Source organism: Mixophyes fleayi, chromosome 4 (genome assembly GCF_038048845.1).
Source record: "Mixophyes fleayi isolate aMixFle1 chromosome 4, aMixFle1.hap1, whole genome shotgun sequence".
NCBI lineage: Eukaryota > Metazoa > Chordata > Amphibia > Anura > Limnodynastidae > Mixophyes > Mixophyes fleayi.
The window spans coordinates 26330658-26353497 of record NC_134405.1 but is presented as its reverse complement, the minus strand read 5'-3'; the positions used below and the strand labels follow the sequence as shown (position 1 = coordinate 26353497).

General features: G+C 40.1%; 1 protein-coding gene across 2 annotated transcripts in view; it reads right to left on the bottom strand.

Moving 5' to 3' along the window:
• Positions 1 to 22482, bottom strand: part of LOC142151142 (NXPE family member 3-like) — a 67992-nt gene extending 45510 nt beyond the window's left edge. For both annotated transcript variants that reach the window (XM_075206496.1, XM_075206497.1), the window contains exon 1: positions 22306 to 22482. In XM_075206496.1, coding sequence (XP_075062597.1) covers positions 22306 to 22353 — 48 coding nt within the window. In that variant the 5' untranslated portion in view covers positions 22354 to 22482. The remainder of the gene's footprint in view (positions 1 to 22305) is intronic.
• Positions 22483 to 22840: the final 358 nt, after the last annotated feature.

Genomic DNA, 22840 nt, shown 5'->3' with positions numbered 1-22840 from the left:
AGGTGGGTTTTCAGAGAACGCTTGAATGTTTGAAAAGTCAAGGATGTCTGTGACTGGATCACTGATGAATAACTTCTGGTATGAATTTATTTAAAGGAATTAGTGCAGGCTGCTTATTTATATAATTGCACATGAATTTATTTTTTATATTGTATATATTCTGAGATAGGAAATCGTTATTTCTGAGACCAGGGTAGAAACTTGTTTTTCCGGTTTTATCCTTACTAAAGGATATGCCTTATTTCTGATGTATATATCTGATACAATAGGGCTTTGTGGATGGAGGTCTTTGGTGTATTGGGATATGTTTGGTATGGAAGTGTCATTGTGTGGGATTTGTAAGTTTGCTAGTGGAAACCTACAATTAGGCATGCGGAGGGAGTCTGATAGCAGGAATTGCTAAATAAGTTTTGTGATGAAGTGTCAGGATGCCTGCTCTGGCCAAAGGCCCAGCAGGGAGTCGTTACTGTGTGGCCTTTTGTCCAGAGTGAATTTCATAGGTAAGCACAAATTTTGTTAGCTTTGCGATGCATGTAAATCCATGTTTGTGTAAAAAGGGTATATCCTGATGCTAAAAATAACCTGTGTCTGAAATGTATAAAAGGCACTGGCTCATGTAAGCCCCTCCTACTGCGGCAAGAGGGTGCATTTGGGATAACGAAAGGGAACAGTGGCAAAGAAAGCCCAGCCGGTTCCCAGCAACAACAGACAGGGTGGCATAGGTGGTCGGTCCATCCTGTCACAATGTCTTATCCTGTGAGGGAGGGAATTCCACAAAGTGGGTGCAGCCTGAAAAAAGTTCTGTAACCGGGAATGGGAGGATGTAATGAGAGTGGAAGAAAGACGCAGGTCTTGTGCAGAACGGAGGTGTCAATTTGGGAGATATTTTGAGACAAGTGAGGAGATGTATGTCAGTGCAATTTTGTTGATGGCCTTGTAGGTTAGTAGAAGAATTTTATATTGGACAGAGTGTCTCAGCAGAGGAAGAACGGTTTGCAAGGAAAATCAATCTAGCCGCTGCGTGCAAAATAGATTGTAGGGGTTCAAGTCTGACTTTGGGAAGACCAGTAAGGAGGGAATTGCAATAGTCGATGCGGTATATGATGAGTGCATGAATTAAGTTTTTTGCAGTGTCTTGTGTGAGATATGTGCGTACTCTGTAAATGTTCTTTAGATGTATGTAACATGATTTAGATATAGGGGCATATTTAGTTGTCGGCGGAAACGCCGAAAATCTCGCGGCACGCACACTATTACCGTTATTACGGTAATAGTGCGCGTAAAAAACGTTATTACGGTAGTTTTCTCACTGTATTTTAGCTCGCAGCTCCCTGAGCCGTGAGCTGAAATCCAGCTTACTATAACTGTGATAACTGTAGTACTTTTAGCGCCGCAGAAAATGGCGACAATTGAATATGCCCCATAGAGTCGATGTGGGGAATAAATGACAGTTGTGAGTCAAGGATTACACCTAGGCAGCGAGCTTGCCAGGTGGGAATTATGGTCATGTTATCAACAGAAATAGAAATGTCAAGCAGGAAGTTTCTGTTTTTTTTGTAGGGGGGATATTATTAATTCAGTTTTTGAAAGATTGAATTTGAGTTGGCAAGAAGACATCCAAGATGAAATGTCAGAAAGACAGTCAATAACGCGAGACAACACAGATGGTGAAAGATCAGGAGAGGATATAGATTTGTGTATCATCCGCATAGAGATGATACTAAAATCCAAAGGAGCTTATTAGTTTTCCAAGAGAAGTGGTGTACATAGAGAATAGCAGAGGACCTAGGACTGAGCCTTGTGGTACTCCAACTGATACAGGAAGCGGAACAGAGGTGGATTCAGAGAAATTAACACTGAAAGAGCGAATGCATAGGTAGGATGAGAACCAGGATAGGACAGTGCCTTCAAGACCTAGGGATTGTAGTGTTTGTATGAGGAGAAAGTGGTCAAATGCAGCAGAGAGATCCAGGAGAATTAGAAGAGAGTAATGGCTTTTAATTTTTGCTGTGATCAAATCATTGACAACATTGGTCAGTGCAGTCTCTGTGGAGTGTTGAAAGCGAAAGCCTGACTGAAGAGAATCCAGTAGGTTGTTTGCTGTAATAGAGTGTGTGAGGCGAGTGTAGGCAATTCTCTCGAGAAGCTTGGAGGGGCATGGGAGCTGAGAGATGAGTTTGAGTCAGAATGAGGGAGCCATGCAGAGAAGTGTTCAAGAAATTGTTGGTGTTTTCCTGGGGAGCGATGACAGCAACACGCATAGAGAACGAGTTAAAAATCCTAACAGCATGTACTTCAAAAGATGTGAACATGAGTGATGGGACTTTTGGGAGAACTGTGAACGTGCACTGTGGGGAGAGAATTAGTCCAACCCCAACTCCTTGTCTGCCTTCAGGTCTGGGGGTGTGGGTGAAATGGAGGCCACCATGTGAAAGGGCTGCAGGTGAGGCAGTGTCTGATTGCGTGAGCCATGTTTATGTTATTGCTAGAAGGTTTAGGTTGTTTGAGAGGAAGAGATCGTGTACGGAGGTAAGTTTGTTACAAGCAGAGCGTGCATTCTGAAGGGCACATTTAAAGGACTTTGGAAGAGAGAGGAGGCAGGTGATGCGTTTGAGGTTTGCTTGATTTCTGTAGTGTTCAGATATATGCGTGTGGGAGAAGTGAGGGGGACCTGAATTAGGTGATATATCACCAGCTAATAGAAGCAGGGAGGAAGAAAGGTAGGAATGATGATTGTAAGATGTGTGCTCTTTTAGTTTCTGTTGGCAGGGTGAGGCTGTTAAAGTTATTGAATTTAAATAGGAAAAGAGTTCATGAGTGTTTACTAGAGGTGAGTGAAGTAATGAAGGGGCAATGTGGACGGAGGTGTGAGTTGCAGGATGGGTGAGGAATGATATAGTCCAAAGATAATACCATGAAAAGAGAGAAAGAAAAATATTTTGGCAAGCATTGGGATTTATGAGTAAAATATCCAAAAATGAGGGAATTAAAAGAATTACCTAATTGCAATGTCCAGTGTAATCAGAGAAGTAGTGCAGAGTGAGGCTGCAGTAGATGTAGTTTATTCCTGGATGTTTGGATAGTATAGAGTAATGATGTGGGAGCCATATGGGGGAGTGGGTGCAAGTGTTGAATGGAGAGTAATAAAGAACAGGTGATGGAGTAGCTGAGTTATTGTAGAGTCATGAGAGAGGAGAGTGGTTCAAAGTTTTTATCATTTCTTCCTACTTGCAATGGCAGACAAAGTCTTGAGGAGAATTGAAAGTACAATGATGAGATAGAGGACTGAAATAGCTGTAGCATGGGTAGGGAGTGGCTGAGCAAGTAGTAGAGCAGGCTGATTAAACAGAGGGGATTTTGCAGGGAAAATAAACTGACAGATAAAAAACAAACTTTCATGAGCTCAATAGAAAATAAGATCAGAGTCCAACAACAGTCTTCTTGTGGTGTGAAGCTTGTAGCCAGGGAGATATGGAAACATTAGGAGTAGAATATGGAGTTTCAGGTGAATACTGACTGCTGTCCTTGTGTAGCTGTGATAATAGACAGAATGCTCTTCTCCTGTTTCCTCCTGTTTAAGTCCGGTATAACTCCGAATTATGCTATTTAAATTTTTTACACTTGTAACTATACACTTAGAGCTATACACACTAACTATGCAACCATTCTACAATGAATATATAATGTTAGCAAACAAATGTGATCAGTATTCTTCAACCAAGCCCTCAATAAACTCCCCCCAAAAAAGCTAGCAATAAAAGGTTTCATCAAACAGTGAAAGGACAGCATACCATTAGAAATAAAAATGCACTTTCTTAATTCAGTTCAAACGCTGGTGCAGTAAGGTTGAAGTAATTACCATTAGAAATAAAAATGCACTTTCTTAATTCAGTTCAAACACTGGTGCAATTAAGTTGAAGTAATTACCTTTAGAAATAAAAATGCACTTTCTTAATTCAGTTCAAACACTAGTGCAATAGGGTTGAGGCAATTACCATTTGAAATAAAAATGCAGTTTTTTTATTCAATTCAAACAGTGGTGCAATAAGGTGGAAGTAATTACCATTACAAATAAAAATGCACTTTCTTAATTCAGTTCAAGCACTGGTGCAATAAGGTTGAAGTAATTACCATTACAAAAAAAATGTACGTTCTTAATTCAGTTTAAACACTGGTGGAATAAGGGTGAAGTAATTACCATTACAAATAAAAATGCACTTTCTTAATTCAGTTCAAACACTTGTGCAATAAGGTTGAAGTAACTACCATTAGAAATAAAAATGCACTTTCTTAATTCAATTCAAACACTGGTGCAATGAGTTTGAAGTAATTACCATTAGAAATAAAAATGCAGTTTCTTAATTTAGTTCAAACACTGGTGCAATAAGGTTGAAGTAATTACCATTAGAAATAAAAATGCACTTTCTTAATTCAGTTCAAACACTGGTGCAATAAGGTTGGAGTAATTACCATTACAAATAAAAATGCACCTCAGTTCAAACACTGGTGCAATAAGGTTGAAGTAATTACCATTAAAAATAAAAATGCACCTCAGTTCAAACACTGGTGCAATAAGGTTGAAGTAATTACCATTAGAAATAAAAATGCAGTTTCTTAATTCAGTTCAAACACTGGTGCAATAAGGTTGAAGTAATTACCATTAGAAAATAAAAATGCACTTTCTTAATTCAGTTCAAACACTGGTGCAATAAGGTTGGAATAATTACCATTAAAAATAAAAATGCACCTCAGTTAAAACACTGGTGCAATAAGGTTGAAGTAATTACCATTAGAAATAAAAATACAGTTTCTTAATTCAGTTCAAACACTGGTGCAATAAGGATGGAGTAATTACCGTTACAAATGAAAATGCAGTTTCTTAATTCAGTTCAAACACTGGTGCAATAAGGTTGAAGTAATTACCATTACAAAAGAAATGCACGTTCTTAATTCAGTTCAAGCAATGGTGCAATAAGGGTGAAGTAATTACCATTAGAAATAAAAATGCACTTTCTTAATTCAGTTCAAACACTGGTGCAATAAGGTTGGAGTAATTACCGTTAGAAATAAAAATGCACTTTCTTAATTCAGTTCAAACACTGGTGCAATAAGGTTGAAGTAATTACCTTTAGAAATAAAAATGCACTTTCTCAATTCAGTTCAAACACTGGTGCAATTAGGTTGAAGTTATTACCTTTAGAAATAAAAATGCACTTTCTTAATTCAATTCAAAGTAATATAGCAATTTTAATCAAGGGGCTCACTGTATGGCCCATTTTCAAGCACTCCACCCCACCACCCTATTCTCCGCCATTTGGGCCTCGAGGTCCTTGCAATGGGCCCCAAAAATGTAGGTCAACCACTGGATGGCGAGAGGTAAGAGTCATCTTAAACCCTGTAAATTTTTGTGAATCAGACTGTTTCCTTGGTTTGGTTTTACTGTCCAGAAGTCCCAATCAACACTTCATGCCAGCTATAGCTATTTAAGCAAATGTGGATTACTTTATTGCACGTGATATCTTTTTGACAATCATTTGTAACAGACTATTTATATACACACACTGTTTGTCTTTCCTTCTCTAGGTATTACGTGTTGGATGCTGTTTCTGATTATGTACATGTTTCTGATTTATGTATCTGCAGGAAAGCACGCCATAATATATATTTCTAACACTCACATTTATCACACGAGTTGCACTGTTCTATACTGTATATCTATATAAGTATTGCATTATTACTTGTTAATCAGGACATTATTAACTTTATCAAACATTCATTTCAACAATTGGGCATACCCACAAAGTATTTTTCTATACATATTATATGGTAGTGACTTTCAACAGTGAATCCGGGTCAATTGTCAATTTTTACCATTGTGCGCTCCACCACTACCTCACTACCTGTTCTGATTGATATATTTATATATATATATATATATATATATATATATATATATAGTGTATGTATGTATTGTATCCAGAATGGCATGTGATCAGAATAACAGCCAGTTTGATCATTGCACAGACCTTGTGACGCCCACCACCCTAGTTAGAGATTAACAGTAGCAGGAACACAAATGGTCCCCATAGCAGTCGTTGTGTTGATGTGTTCGTAAGAAAAGTTGATTGCCAATAACATGTTCATGTTATTTTTTACATTGACTGATTTGTCATACACTGCTGATATCATGTGCCAAGGGTCAATCATTGTCGTTATATAATGATGCATTTTTATTAATGTTTAGCTTATATTATGTTCATTTTTTATATCTTGAAAAAATATATCATAATTATTTATTTGGTCATTGAGTTCATGTTATGGTTGGTTTTCCTTTTTTTGCATGGTTGTAATGATAGAGATGGGCCTATAATTGTTAAGTTATATATGATTGTGCCCTGGCATTTGAATAAATGGAAATCGAGGCAACGAGGATTTCTGTAGGGGACATTTGGGCCAAACAACATATCACTAAATAAAGAAACTATATTGGGTATTAGCTTCTTATAACATGCTAGACCTCATGGTGTTTGTGTCTTCGTTTGCTGTAGCTGGACAATCTAGCATGTCCAATTCATTCTGTGAGAGTTTCATGGTACAGAATGCAGCTACAAAGGATTTATTAAGATTATGAACAGTTGCATTACAAGCAGTAGCATACTTTTAGGTAAAATTTACTGAGGTGGGTCGAATGCAGAGGCATTAAGGAGGTATGCATAAAATAAAAAAAATGAAGACCCCCCTCAATGTTTTTCTTTCTTATACTAAAGACAATCATTCAGTTTGAGTTTGTTTTCCAAGTCGATCAGTCGGGGATCCTCCATGCAGTTTCTCCAATCATGCCTACTTTTCAGACCCCCCCCTTTCGGCGGTGGTAATCGTTTTTACGATTACCACTATTCCGACATGGAGAAGGCCTACAAAGAAAATCCAAAATTATGAAAAACCGATTGGAATAGAATTTTAGAAATAGAAATGGAATAGAAATTTAAAGCGGCAATTTGGGGACCACTAAGGTTAAATGTTTAAACACTTAACCCGACATTGCCGCTTTAAATTTCTATTGACAGACGTTGCGATGACATCAGCCTGCAGTGCCGAACACTTCTCCAATCGGAATCACTTGCTGTCAGCATGGTGCTCCCATCAGAGATCTCCAGCGTCGGGTTGAAGGTAAGTCTGTTTCTTTTCTAATCGGTTTTTCATAATATCGGATTTTCTTTGTAGGTCTTCTCCATGTCCGAGTAGTAGACATCGGTAAAGCTTACCCAACCCCTTTCGGGATCTCCGGGAAGTCTATATGGCAACTGCAGAGGGCGTTATGACATGATTTGTGTCATCAAGGCCCTGACCACTAGGAGAGACGGAATCTGGGAGGGTGGCCTACTCTTCTGGGAGCCCAGTAGGACTCCCCATAATTCAAGAGTCTCCTGGACATTCCAGGAGAGGAGACATAAAGTTTCTTGCTTCTTGTAACCAACATTTCTACCTTTCTGAGCAGATCCTAATGGCCACTCTGACTTATGTTCAGCCCATATTGTGACAGAGGGAAAATACTCAGTAACTTTGTTCGAGAAACAGGTCTAGCTCATGAGTGATATGTGTTATAAATACCAGCTTGCTCACAAAGTGTACAATAATTCAAGAGCCAATGCAATTCTCAGTGTATTGTATTTTATAAAATAGATGGAAATTTTAAAATAACTGTGTAACAACCATGTCATAGAACATTTTAGTCTAGGAATATATTCCAAAATTCCAGATGACATGAAGATGGACCATGAACATTAACCATTGTTAATCGAGTGGCTAACAATACACAGCTGAACTTGTTACCCAGATCTTTATTGATATTGGACAAATAGAGGTAAATTATTAATCTTTACTACTTTTATTTTATTAGACTAATTGGAAGAATAAGGTCTTGATTAGCTCTTTCAAATAGGCCACTATGAAATTATTTTTATGGGGAACTTCCAGCCGATCAATTTCCTGTAATCTCTAAAGGCAATATGTCTTTCAAACCTTGATGTGATCAATAGCTAATTTAAGCGGATCCACATAGAAAAGTTCAACATCTACACAGTGATCATTAGCACAGTACTAAAGCCATTAGTGGACTCCACCATATTAAACCCACACACCCTGGAATGTTAAACTAAGTCACATCTATCCACAATCTTTCCAATTCCACTCCTTCTTTTAGTCCTTGATGAAACCTCAATCTCCCTCTCTGACTCCATCTCCCCTGCTGCACTCTCCTATGGTGGTTTCCCCTTTACCCACACTCCTCATCCCGGTGACCATCAGCATGGTGGTATAGGCATCCTGCCACCCCCTGGCTGTACCTGCAGCGTCAACTTCCTTTTAACCCTATGTCTCACATCCTCATCCTCTTTGTCTACCTCTTATGTCCCTGTTATGTTTTATGCTGATATATTCATGCGTTGTTTTTCCATTTGGTTAACTCAAAGCACAGAATTCGTGTTTGTATTTGTGCTATTGTTTAGGCATGACTCCTACTTGTATCATACAATGCGTTTAATGCTATTCTTACTGAGGAGAGATTTGGATTAATAGACCATAGTTATGCCATCTGGCAAGATAGGGACTTATACAAAAGTGACAGCCTGCACCCATCTTCAAAGGGAACCAGAATACTAAGGGCCTGAGTCATTAAGGAGAGCAAAGCATAAAAAAGGAGTAACTTTGCACCTGGGAAAACCAGGTTGCATTGGAGGGGGAGGTAAATTTAAAATGTGGGGACAAATTTATAGTTGGGATCAGGCATGTCCTAGATCAACTTTAAATTTCAGAGTAAAAATAAAGCTAGCAAGTATTTGTGTGCTACATGAAAAAGCTGTCAGTATTTAACTTATGTGAAAAATAATAATCTAACTTACACCCCTTGCATTGGAACATGGTTTGTCCCTGAGAACATTTAATATTTTTTTTGCCTTACTTTCCTTAATGACTCAGGCCCTAAGAGAGCAGTTTGGAAGTTTCATCAGGAACTATTTAAACTGGCAGAGGGGGGCTGTGAACTAAACAGGAATAAAGCAATCTGCTCCCCCAACCAAGAGGTATCATTTCTGCAGGCTAATGGAACATGAAACACATCCAAAGCAACAAAAGACAATGCAGAACAAAATAAAATAAACAGAAAGAGAGACATAAACATAGCTAGGAATAGAAGATGCACAAGCAAAACTCTTAGAGATATGTGTGCAAATGCTTAGGAAAGTTTAGGAAATTAAATTCTCCGAACTAAGTGTGATAAAGATGATCTGGATATATGGTGTAATGAAAATCATGAGTGGAACATAACCAGTTAAGTTGCAGGTAAACAATTTTATTTTAATAAAGATTGTAGAGAAAAACAAAGAAAAGGTACAAGTGCACTGATGTAAGCAACAATGCATAAATACCTGCAAGATGCAGAGCTCGTGTTTAGACAGTGTAATCACATACATAAACACAGAGGGCCCGATTCATTAAGCAAAGTAAAGCAAAAAAAAATGGATAACTTTGCACCTTGGCAAAACCATGTTGCATTGGAGGGGGAGGTAAATTTAAAACGTGATGGCAAATTTATAGCTGGAGTAGGACTTGTCCTAGATCAATTTTAGTTTTAGTATACAAATAAGTTATCAAGTATTTGTGTGCTACATGGAAAAACAGACAGTATTTAACTTATGTGCAAAATAGAAAACTAATTTGCACCCCTTGCATTGTAACATGGTTTTGTCCAAGAGAAAACTTACTCATTTTTTATGAATCTGGCCCAGAATGACAAGTCAAAGCAAAAATGTTGAATTTATATAGTTGTTAGCTTCCAGATATAGTTCTTGGTGGTCAATACACTATTATAAATCAGTCTCTCATCAAAAAGTTCCAAAAAATGATAATTTCTTATAAGCGGGTTAATTCCTATCTTCCTATTGGGGTGAGCAGTATATGATGTCTCTTTTGTACCTGATATGTGTGCCTCCGTCGGCTGCTTAGGAGTATATCTTCCAGAGGACTGGAAAAGATCGAATGTAGTTCCACTGCACAAAAATGGATACAAGGAAGATGCAAGCAACTACTGACCAGTAAGCCTTACATAAGTAGTAGGGAAATTGATGGAAACACTCTTAAAAGAAAGAGCTCTAGTGGTCTCAAAAGCCCAAAGGCTAAATATAGTATTAAAGGCACTATAATGGAAACTACTGAGGAGGAAAGGGATCTATGAGTCACTATTTTACAGTGACTTAAAGATAGGAAAGCAATGTAATAAAGCAATGAGAAAGGCAAGTGAGATACTTGGTTACATAGGGATAGGAATCAGTAGCAATATGAAAGAAGTAATAATGCCACAGTATAGGTCATTGGTACGGCCTCATCTAGAATACTGTGTTACAATGTGCAGGCCATATCTACATTTCTGGTGGCCATATCTCCAGAGATATAAAATACATCATTGACTGTACAAAGAAGGGCAACTAAAATGGTGCATGGCCTACAGCACAAGATTACCCGGAAAGACTAAAAGATCTTAATATGTATAGTTTGGAGCAGAAAAGGGAAAGGGGGGGCATGATAGAAAATTTCAAATATATTAAGGATTTTAACAAGGGAAACATTCTTTAAAGGAAGAGAAGTATTAGAACATGAGGACATGTACTGACACTGGAGGGAAGTAGGTTCAGAGGAAATTTGAGGAAAAACTACATCACAGAAAGGGTAGTGTGTAAGTGGAATAGCCTCCCATCAGAGGTAGTAGAGACTTTTAAGGGAGATCAATTTAAACATGCTTGGGATAGACATAAGGATATCCTTACAAAGAAGTATCAAAAATGACCAGACTAGATGGGCCAAGTGGTTCTTACCTGCTGTCAAATTCTGTGTTTCTATAACTAATTGTATTCATGCGTTTGCTATTAAGCTTAATTGTATTACTATATTTGTATGTGGACTGTCCAGCTCTATGGAATTTGTGGTACCTTATAGATAAATAAATGATGAGTTACTTGACTGGTGTGGTCACCTGGCTAAGGTCTAGGATGAAGGACTTTAATTTCAGAGCAGAGCAGTAGTCTCAGGGGGTGATGTGGGGTCCCCAGGAATGCAGGGAGGACTCCTGCAAGGGCCTCAGAGGAGGGTGAACCAGAATTGCTGCCCCCCGCCTTTTAGCTCCGTAGTGGGCTTAGAGGCAGGGAGCAGCTGAGTTCAGGTGGGGAACGTTCAGCAAAAATTGGCCACCACGATAACTATAACTGCATGCTTTACATTTCAGTTTAAATGCTGAGCCTGGGTAATACATAAAATATAAGTTTGACACAGTGCAGCTCCGTACAGGAAATAGAAAGATGAACTGTCCACCTCTTTTCATTCCACTCACTCTGTCCAGCTTCCAATCTGACCAGCAAGCCAACCAGCCAGTGGACAGCGAGACAGTTTGTCTGTATGCCCCATTGTGCCCCACATTCCATCTGTTTCCCCTCCTTTCCTTCCTCCTCTTCTGCTAGAGCTGAAGTGGTATGCAGAACCAGTGCCGGAGGCTGATGATCAGAAGTGACGTGGATGAACAGAGCATCAACAATGCCCAATGCCTCATATTTGTGACATGTATGACATGTACAATAGTAAACTTTTGTTATCTTATGGATCATCTGGATCATTATTTAGAGAATTTCAGGGAGTCCTCCCAGACTCCGGGAAGAGTAGTCAAGTCTCCCGGATCCTATAAAATGCCTAAATTCACAGCATTAAATTTGCGGAAGCCAGGGCTTAATCGCGTCATTAAGCCCCCCTCCTCACTATTCAACACCTTGAATTGCTGTAATTTTAATTGGGGTGTGGCTATAGTGACGCAACAATGTCGTCACGCCCCTCTATCACATTACCTGTACTCTGGGATCTCCCGAGTACAGATTTAAAAAGTAGTCATGTTGTAAGCAAACAGACCATAGTACAGTGTGTTATCCGAATGTGTCAAAGTATACCCACCAATGGCTAAATAGCTGTGGAACTCAGTATATACAACCTCTATTTCCTCCATTAAATTACATACACTGATTTAGACATAAGCCTTTAAATCTCCCACAATTAATATACAATAATAGTAGCCCAAAGAGATCAAAGAGATCACAATGTTAGTTAACACTAGAGATGGTCACTGACCCCCGTGTTTTGGTTTTGGATTCGGTTTTGGATCTGGATTACCGTCGTGTTTTGGTTTTGGTTTTGGTTTTGCAAAACCGCCATTGCGTGTTTTGGTTTTGGTTTTGGTTTTGTTTGGTTTTGTTTTGCTATTTTTTGGGAAAATCCATGTTTTTGGGCCTAAATTAACCCAATTTAGTGCTCCAACTGTTTTAGAGACAAGTAATCTAATTGTTGAGGTAATAAATCATCCAAAAAAACAGTTTAATTCTTCGTTGGTAGGCCTATTCTACACACAAAACAGATTGTCTTCCTCTCCATCTATGCATATTGGCAATGCAGCCATCGTCTTTGAATGTATATTACACCCTACACTTATAGTTAAATATGTAAAGAAATGGAAAAAGCCAGTTTGGTTTCTGTCTCTCAAGGCCCCCCTCCACTTGTATAAAATACCAAAAAATTCAGCCATTATAGACTGTACAATATTAATTGACATGGAGAAAGCCAGTTTGGTTTCTGTCTCTCAAGGCCCCCCTCCACTTGTATAAAATACCAAAAAATTCAGCCATTATAGACTGTACAATATTAATTGACATGGAGAAAGACAGTTTGGGGTCACTCTGTCTCTCTAGGCCCCCCTCCACTTGTATAAAATACCAAAAAATTCAGCCATTATAGACTGTACAATATTAATTGACATGGAAAAAGCCAGTTTGGTTTCTGTCTCTCTAGGCCCCCCTCCACTTGTATAAAATACCCAAAAATTCAGCCATTATAGACTGTACGATATTATGAAAAATGGACAAAGCCAGTTTAGGGTCACTCTGTCTATGACACCCTACCCTTAAGGATAAATTGCCCTAACAGCAGGCTTTCAAGATGGTATGTGATATGGAAATGCCACAAGTCCCTTTCCTCTTTGGGGGTAGATTGCACCCTACACTTACATAGAAAGTTTTAAAAAGATGTTATCGGCATCATCTTCAGCTTAATCCTCACCCTCATCAGTGTGTACGTCATCATCACAGACTATCAATTCATCGCCGCTTGAATCCGCCATTAGAGAACAGTCAGTGCTTGGATGTCTTGGATGGTGAAGGCCTTCCTCGTGGAAGATGTAGTTCATTTTTATAAACATCATTTTCTCCACATTTTTGGGAAGTAACCTTCTACGGCGATCACTGACTAAGTTCCCTGCTGTGCTGAACACTCGTTCAGAGTACACACTGGAGGGTGGGCAGCTTAGGTATTGCAAAGCAAGTTTGTACATGGGTTTCCAAATGGCCTGCTTTTCTTCCCAGTAAGGAAAGGGACTGTCTGACATTTCCATATCAACTACCTCTTGAAAGTAATCCTCCACCATCCTTTGCATGTTTATACTCATATTGGATGGAGTTATGGGCAAAGTGACACATTTTTTTGAAAAATCCTTCAAACCAGCCCAGATGTTAAATTGTTCTGGTCTGCCCCCTGTGTCTTCCCTGCTTCTTTTTTGGAAATTTAATTTTTTACGAGCAACAGCTTGAGAAAGTGAAGGAGGACACGTCGTCAAGCCGAGGCCCAGTTCAGCGGCCAACTTGCTGAGCAATAGCTCCTTGCAAAAGTTCACATCTCGCTCATTTACAAGTAAAGACTCAATGTAGGTTTTAAACCTTGGATCAAGCACAGTGGCCAAAACGTACTGATCCGAGTTCAAGATCTTAATAACTCGAGGATCATTGTGAAGCGAATTAAGTACTTGATCGACAAGGCCAACATACTTTGCTGAATTGCTTGCTTTCAGCTCCTCCTTCATTTTCTCAAGCTGCTTTTCCAATAGTCTAATTAAAGGAATGACTTGGCTCAAACTAGCAGAGTCAGCACTGACCTCACATGTCACAACTTCAAATGGTTTCAGCACCTTGCACAGCACTGAAAGGATTCCCCACTGTGCAAGAGTGAAATACATCCCCCCTCCTTTCCCAATGTCATGACTTGTGCAATATGCTTGGATGGCTTTGCGCTGTTCCTCCATCCTCTGAAGCATGTACAGGGTGGAATTCCACCGAGTTACCACCTCTTGCTTAAGTTGGTGGCAGGGCACGTTAAACTGCTCTTGGAGCTGCTGTAATCTCTTACATGCTGTGGCTGAATGCCTGAAATGGCCTGAAACTTTACGGGCCACCGAAAGCATCTCCTGCACCTCACGGTTATTTCGTAGAAAGCTCTGCACCACCAAGTTGATGGTGTGAGCAAAACAGGAAATATGTTGGAAATCACCCAGCTGTAATGCTCGCACTATATTGTTGGCGTTATCTGAAATGACATACCCTGGGGAGAGTCCGAGTGGTATAAGCCATGCATCAATCACATCTCTCAGTTTGCGTAACAAATTGTCAGCCGTATGCCTGTTAGTAAAGCCGGTGATACAAAGAGTGGCCTGCCTGTGACAAATGTTACGTAGTGGTGTACATGCTGCTGCTGTTCCTGCTGGTGAAGGTGAATGACCAACCCAGTGGGCTGTCACAGTCATATAGTCTTTGGTTTGGCCACTTCCACTTGTCCACATATCTGTGGTTAAGTGAACAGTGGGCAGAATGGCATTTTTCAGCGCAATCTCTACATTTTTACACACTTTTTGGTATAGTTGTGGAATAGCTTTACGGGAGAAATGGTGTCGCGATGGAATTCTGTAACGCGGACACAAAACCTCAATTAACTGTGAAAAACCAGCTGCGTTTATTGTGGAGATTGGACGCAGATCTAACACTAACATTGCAGCCATGGCGTCTGTGATTCGCTTGGCGACTGGGTGACTGCTGTCATATTTGCTTCCCCTCGCAAATGATTGTTTCACAGTTAATTGCTGAAATGTAGGACTGCTCATTTTATTCACCTGCCTCTGGGATGACGATTCACCCCCAGCAGCAGCAACAGCAGCAGCAGGACTAACGCTTTCTTCAGAGGAATCAATAATAGTGCCGGAGTCATCCAGCCTTAAGTGGGATGCCGGGCTAACTCCGAGCGCTACTGAGGATATTGATGAGGATGGTGTGGTGGGTGTATTTTGTAGCCGTCGGTATGTCGGTGAGCGGAGGGTCTTAGCTGATGAGGGAGTGCTTGTATTCTTTTGGGAAGAACTTTCAGCTTTTCCCAACACTTTGCCATGAACTCTCGTTAAATGGCGTAACATAGACGAGGTTCCAAGATGGTTAAGGTCCCTCCCTCGACTGACTGTGGCTTCACATACACTACAAATGGCTATACAATTGTTGTCTGGATTTGGGTAGAAATAATTCCACACATAAGAAGTGGATTTTTTTGTTTTATGCCCAGGCATGACAATGGCCTTTTTCTTGTCACGTGCCAGAACTGCTGCCACTGGTGCAGGACTTACACAAACAACCTCATCCTCATCAACATCCTCATTAGCGCCCTCGTCGCCTACACAAATCTCCCCCTCATCCTCTTCTAATTCCAAAGTGGCATCCTCAATTTGGGTATCACCGGCTACACTCGGGCTATTAAGGCACACATCAGCAGAATGCTCACGATTAGACATCCCACTGTTGGATGGACTCTCCACAGGGATTGTTGTCATTTGTGAATCAGAGCAAATATTCTCCTGTAATGCCTCACTGTTATCTTGCAGCTCGGCTTTGACGCGTAACAGTAGTTGTGCACCAATTGTAGGCTGGGTAACTTTTTGGGATCTGCCACTAATAGCCAAAGGTGAAGGCCTCATTCTCTCTTTGCCACTGCGTGTGTAGAATGGCATGCTTGCAATTTTTTTTTTATCGTCACTTAACTTTTGCTCAGTTACACTTCTTTTTCGCTTCAATACAGTAAATTTTTTTTTGGTTTTTGTTTTTTGCACTAATTTGAAAACACTCTGTTGTTTGACATCGCCTTGGCCAGATGACGTACTGGGAACACTAACATCAGGACTGGTGACAGAACCTGGTTGCTCATTTAGATCATATGTGGACTGCTTTGAATCCATTCTGAGCGCAAACCACTGGGGAGTGCTAAAAATTATTTAGTAGATTCTGCTGACAGTTATGACTTTTGACAGCCAGAAATATTAATGCACAATTAGGGAGGACACCCCAAAAGCACTGAGGAATGCTAAAAATTATTTAGTAGATACTGCTGACAGATATGACTTTTGACAGCCAGAAATATTAATGCACAATTAGGGAGGACACCCCAAAAACACTGAGGAGTGCTAAAAATTATTTAGTAGATACTGCTGACAGATATGACTTTTGACAGCCAGAAATATTAATGCACAATTAGGGAGGACACCCCAAAAACACTGAGGAGTGCTAAAAATTATTTAGTAGATACTGCTGACAGATATGACTTTTGACAGCCAGAAATATTAATGCACAATTAGGGAGGACACCCCAAAAACACTGAGGAGTGCTAAAAATTATTTAGTAGATACTGCTGACAGATATGACTTTTGACAGCCAGAAATATTAATGCACAATTAGGGAGGACACCCCAAAAACACTGAGGAGTGCTAAAAATTATTTAGTAGATACTGCTGACAGATATGAATTTTGACAGCCAGAAATATTAATGCACAATTAGGGAGGACACCCCAAAAGCACTGAGGTGTGCTACAAATTATTTAGTAGATACTGATGACAGATATGACTTTTGACAGCCAGAAATATTAATGCACAATTAGGGAGGACACCCCAAAAGCACTGAGGTGTGCTACAAATTATTTAGTAGATACTGCTGACAGATATGACTTTTGACAGCCAGAAATATTAATGCACAATTAGGGAGGACACCCCAAAAACACTGAGGAGTGCTAAAAATTATTTAGTAGATACTGCTGACAGATATGACTTTTGACAGCCAGAAATATTAATGCACAATTAGGGAGGACACCCCAAAAGCACTGAGGTGTGCTACAAATTATTTAGTAGATACTGCTGACAGATATGACTTTTGACAGCCAGAAATATTAATGCACAATTAGGGAGGACACCCCAAAAACACTGAGGAGTGCTAAAAATTATTTAGTAGATACTGCTGACAGATATGACTTTTGACAGCCAGAAATATTAATGCACAATTAGGGAGGACACCCCAAAAACACTGAGGAGTGCTAAAAATTATTTAGTAGATACTGCTGACAGATATGACTTTTGACAGCCAGAAATATTAATGCACAATTAGGGAGGACACCCCAAAAACACTGAGGAGTGCTAAAAATTATTTAGTAGATACTGCTGACAGATATGACTTTTGACAGCCAGAAATATTAATGCACAATTAGGGAGGACACCCCAAAAACACTGAGGAGTGCTAAAAATTATTTAGTAGATACTGCTGACAGATATGACTTTTGACAGCCAGAAATATTAATGCACAATTAGGGAGGACACCCCAAAAGCACTGAGGTGTGCTACAAATTATTTAGTAGATACTGCTGACAGATATGACTTTTGACAGCCAGAAATATTAATGCACAATTAGGGAGGACACCCCAAAAGCACTGAGGAGTGCTACAAATTATTTAGTAGATACTGCTGACAGATATGACTTTTGACAGCCAGAAATATTAATGCACAATTAGGGAGGACACCCCAAAAGCACTGAGGTGTGCTACAAATTATTTAGTAGATACTGCTGACAGATATGACTTTTGACAGCCAGAAATATTAATGCACAATTATGGGGGACACCCCAAAAGCGCTGGGGAGTGCCAAATATGAAGAAAAAATAATAAACCTCTATCCTCCTCTCTGCACTAGCGATTTTGGTTAGAGCAATTGCAAGAACAATATTGTATTCTCTGTCCCTGCTCTAATTAGCCTATGACTACACCCTGCTCTCTCCCTCTGTCAAATGGCGATGGATTGCTGTGGAGGCGTGTATTTATAAAGTTGAAGTATCGCGAGAACCGAGCCCCGAGATCCGACAACGTCACAATGACGTTCGGCCTCGATTTGGATTCGGAATGGGCGGGAGAGTACCGAGCTGCTCAGCTCGGTACTCGGATACCCAAAGTTCGGGTGGGTTCGGTTCTCGGAGAACCGGACCCGCCCATCTCTAGTTAACACAGAGAAACCAAAATATAAACGGTCTGAATTATTAAGGAAATTAAAAGGAAAAAAATGAGTAACTTTGCACCTTGGCAAAAACAATGATGCATTGGAGGGGAAAGGCATGTACTAGATCAACTTCAGTGTCCAAACAAAGCTATCAAGTATTCGTGGACTACACAAAAAAACAGCCAGCATTTATCTTATCTTGCAAAATAATAAACTAATTTGCACCCCTTGCATTGGGACATGGTTTTGTCAAGGAGAAAACTTACTCATTTTTTTTGTCTTACTTTCCTTAATGAATCAGGCCCAAAGTGTTCAAAAAGTGATAACTTAGAAAAAGATAAACTTGGAAACAATAAGGCAGAGAAACACCAATACTGTGAGGGTTTTAGGTAAGATATATTTTAGGACTTCCCCCTTATGGTGTAACTGCCCAATGAAAATACCCCACGCACCTGAACAAAATAAAACAGCAATTAAGCAATAAACTCAGTATAGAAATAAAGAGAAGTTGAACTATGCACTCAGTCAGTACTGAAAACACTGGGTCGTTATGTTGGCTACCATATAAAGTAGACCGTATTAAATAAAGAATGCTCTGATTTTGGAGGTTAGTACGCAATGCAGAGTCCTATTCTGATGACATATACAGACCACAATTTCTGTGCCAAGAATACAAAGCAAGACAATTCAATTATGGCCACTAGTACATATTACATACCACAATTCTAGTGTTAGGACACAATGAAGATCACAATTATTTTTGTTATTTAAAATTCTGATTCTGATAGTTGGTATACAACATACTTGCCTACTCTCCTGGAATTTCCGGGAGGCACCCGGAAGAGTAGGCAAAGCTCCCGCATTCGCCAAAATTCACGGCATTGAATGGAGGGGGCGGTGCGTAATCGTGTCATTAAGCCCCACCCCTGCTATGCAATGCCGTGAATTTCTGTTTTTTTGTGGGGGTGGGGCTATGGTGAAGTCACAATGTCACCACGCCCTCCTCCTACCCCTTGTCACATGTCTTCTCTTAAAAGTTGGCATGAAATGGTATACAATATATATGCAAGACCTCAATACTGTTAAATAGTGTACAATCATGATCCCATTTCCATACCTGCGAACTGTCCCTATTTTCGCGGTACAGTACCTATTTGAGGGCTATGTCCCGCCATCCCGATCGCGACAACTTTATCCGCGGGTGGGAATGTTGTGAAGCGTAGTATGTTCACTGCTGCAGTGCATGGCAGAGCAGTGGTGAATGGATGCCGTCGCCCAGGTGCCCATGGCAATGAGGGGCTTGGAGTGGAGGGGAGGAGAGAGCGAGTAGGCTAGTGTTGCATGTGTAAAAAAAAAATCTGAGCTAGTTATAAAAATTCATATCTCCCAACATTTGGGAAGGCAGCTTTGGGACAGGAAATGTGACCACGCCCCCATCTTGGCATACCACGCCCATTTCATGCAATGGCCCCCGCCCCCACCCGGATGCTGCCTACCTCAGGGCCATCTTTTCCATTGGGCACGAAGGGCAGCTGTCCGGGGGTCCCACGGGCAAGGGGGCCCCATAGGCACGGCTATTAATGAGAATAAATAATCCTGCAAAAGAAAAAGACCTGCAAAAAAAACCTACAAGGGTCACTGAGCAAGTACATCTATCTATCTCTATCTCTATATATCTATATCTGTATCTGTATACATCTATATATCTATATCTATATCCAGAGCCGTAACTAGGCAGGTGCGGGCGGTGCCGTCGCCCCGGGCGCAAGCCCAAGGGGGCGCATTAGCCGCCCGCTACCTGCCTCTGTGCCCAGGCTCAATCACTGCACACAGCGCTCCTACATCCATCTGCCTCTGCCTGCCTGACGAGAAACAACCTATTCCCGGCATCGGCGCTGTAGCTGCGGCTGAGCGGCTTCCTGCTTTGGCATTTGGAACGCAAGTTTGCATTCCAAATTCCGAACTTCCTGTCAGTGGAACGCACATGCGTTCCATTGACAGGAAGTTTGGCATTTGGAACACAAACTTGTGTTCCAAATGCCAAAGCAGGAAGCCGCTCAGCCGCAGCTACAGCGCCGATCACCGCTGATGACCACTGCTAGAGAAAAGTAATTTTTACAACAAACTGCTCTTATAAGAGCATAATTCTCAATTCTATTCCATTCCACTACCATTCTCACTCATCCCTTCCACCTACTTCCTCCATACCCAAACTCCTATTTCAGCCCACTTATACACCACTTCCACCCACCTCTACTCCCACTGAACTCACCAGCACCTTATTTTACTTAATCTCTCTCTATTTCTCAACTATAAATGTAATATTAATTTCTATTTTATAATACACATATTTGCAAATTTATGATAATCCAAATGCATCAGAAATATAGATAGAGTTATAGATCTCTCTCTCTCTCTATATATATATATATATATATATATTCATGCATCCGGCTTATCATGCATTTGCAAATATGTGTAACAGAATTTTTTCAGTAGCCACACCCCCATATTAGGTTGGCCACACCCACTTGGCAAATGTCACTCCCACTTAGAGGGGGGGGCGCCGGTGTCCTGTCTCGCCCAGGGCACTAAAGTGTCTAGTTACGGCACTGTCTATATCTATATCTAGGGGCCCCGCTGCACTGCTTTGCCCGGGGGCCCGTAATGTTGTTAAGATGGCCCTGGCCTACCTAAACATTGGGAGGTATGCATTTCTGTAACCATTTCTGAAACCAACATCCCGACAAGAACACAAATAATTCAATGCATCATGCTGCAGTTTGCATACGAGCACGACAAACAACCAGAAAAAAGGGAGACATTTTATACATGGTTCTGATTGGTGAGATTGATGAAACCACATGCAGTTTCAGCTCTCTGGCCTGTCACAACAGAAAATAAAGGTAAGTATTTATTTGGGAGACAAGATTGACTTAATAAATAATAGTTTATTGTTTCTAGATCCAATATGAATATATAATTTTATTATGGAGCCAATATTAAGATATTATTTTAATAAGGGGGCAGTATTGATTTATTATTTTGTTTTGAGGGCAATATTGTTTGACGGGGGGAGGTAAGGAATTAATTATGACAGGCGGGCAACATTTGTAGTGCACACTTGTAGCGCCGCAATGTGGTTTGAATTTTTGGTCTCCAGATCTGGCTTTTTGGCTCTGAAAACTGCAAATTTGACCTAGGACGGTTTGCAAACCGCATCCAAAACCCCCTACAAGTTTGATGGCAATTATTCTCGTCAATTGACAATTTGTTGGGCATTGCAGAATTTCCCATTTAACACCATGCTCCACAATTTACGCAAAGTATCAAGCTTTTAATATTGAATGGGAGTTTTGCCATTCTGCGTCAAGCCCCCCTTATCCTCAGTCTAACAGGATGGCATAGAGATGGGTACAGACTGCTAAGTTACAGATATAGAAAGTCAGGACACATGCAGATGACCTATACCATGTCTCTGTATCTCCTGTTAAGTTACTGGACAGAAGAGTCATTAATTACTAGAAAATCAGATAAATCTGGTCTCCCTGATGTGCCCACAAAGTAGGGGGATGATGGGATAGAAGTTTGACAAAGGGTTACCTGTCGTTATTAAAATCCTGTGTTCATTTTAGTGAGCTCGATGTGAGAATACCCATCTCACGTTTTACCTCTCCCTCCCTGTACCTACACACATACACAGTAATATAGTACATCCCACATAGTATATTCACGTACTGTAGAACAACAACAATAATAATAAGGACAACGTCTAGTAGTGTATTTTTACAGAGTGTTTAGAATAATGTGAAGTTCTGCAGATGTCAATGGAAATGAAATAAAAACTAAATACAAAATTAAACAAAGTACAAAGGAAAGTATGTTAAAATAGAACTATGAGGTTGTACATGGTAAAAGTTTATTATCTAATATGACAAAAGTAAAATATGATATATAATAAAAAAAAAAAGAACTTAGTAAGGTCTTGATCATCTCAGCAAAGTTTTTTGTGCGTTCCAAATACCAGTAAGACTACATTACCCCTATATAACCCTCAGATCACACCCCGAAACTTTATTGTCCACAGAACCCCCTATGTACTTACCAATCCAATACACCCCATACAGAAGAGCAGCACCCATTGTTGTCTCATGGTTAAGGTCTAAGTGACATTGTACAGTCAGCCTCCTGTGTAATGCAGTTACGTTGACTGAGCTCCACCCGTATCTTTCTGCCTTTTACAGACTATAATCTGACACTTATCTGTTACAGAATGCAGAGTAGAGGAACAAGTCTACATATCTATATCATGTCCTCAAACTGATAATAAGATCATTTTCAAATTATTGTTATTGATTTATCTGCTGTCATGGAACAATAAAGCATATATTTAAGATGTCTCTAACTGATCTACTTGTGAGCTGAAGATTTAACACTACATGTATCTGGTTAGTATTCAGTACAACAGAACTTGGCAGAGAGACTGACTATTATTCTCCATGCTACATCTACACGGATGGTCATTTTTCAAGGTGAAGGAGGGCAAAACACTTATGCCAACGTAATTTCCCATACTGCCATTTGCACCAACTTGCCAGAAAAATGTTCGGGTGGATAGTGAAACATCACATGCTGTTGCC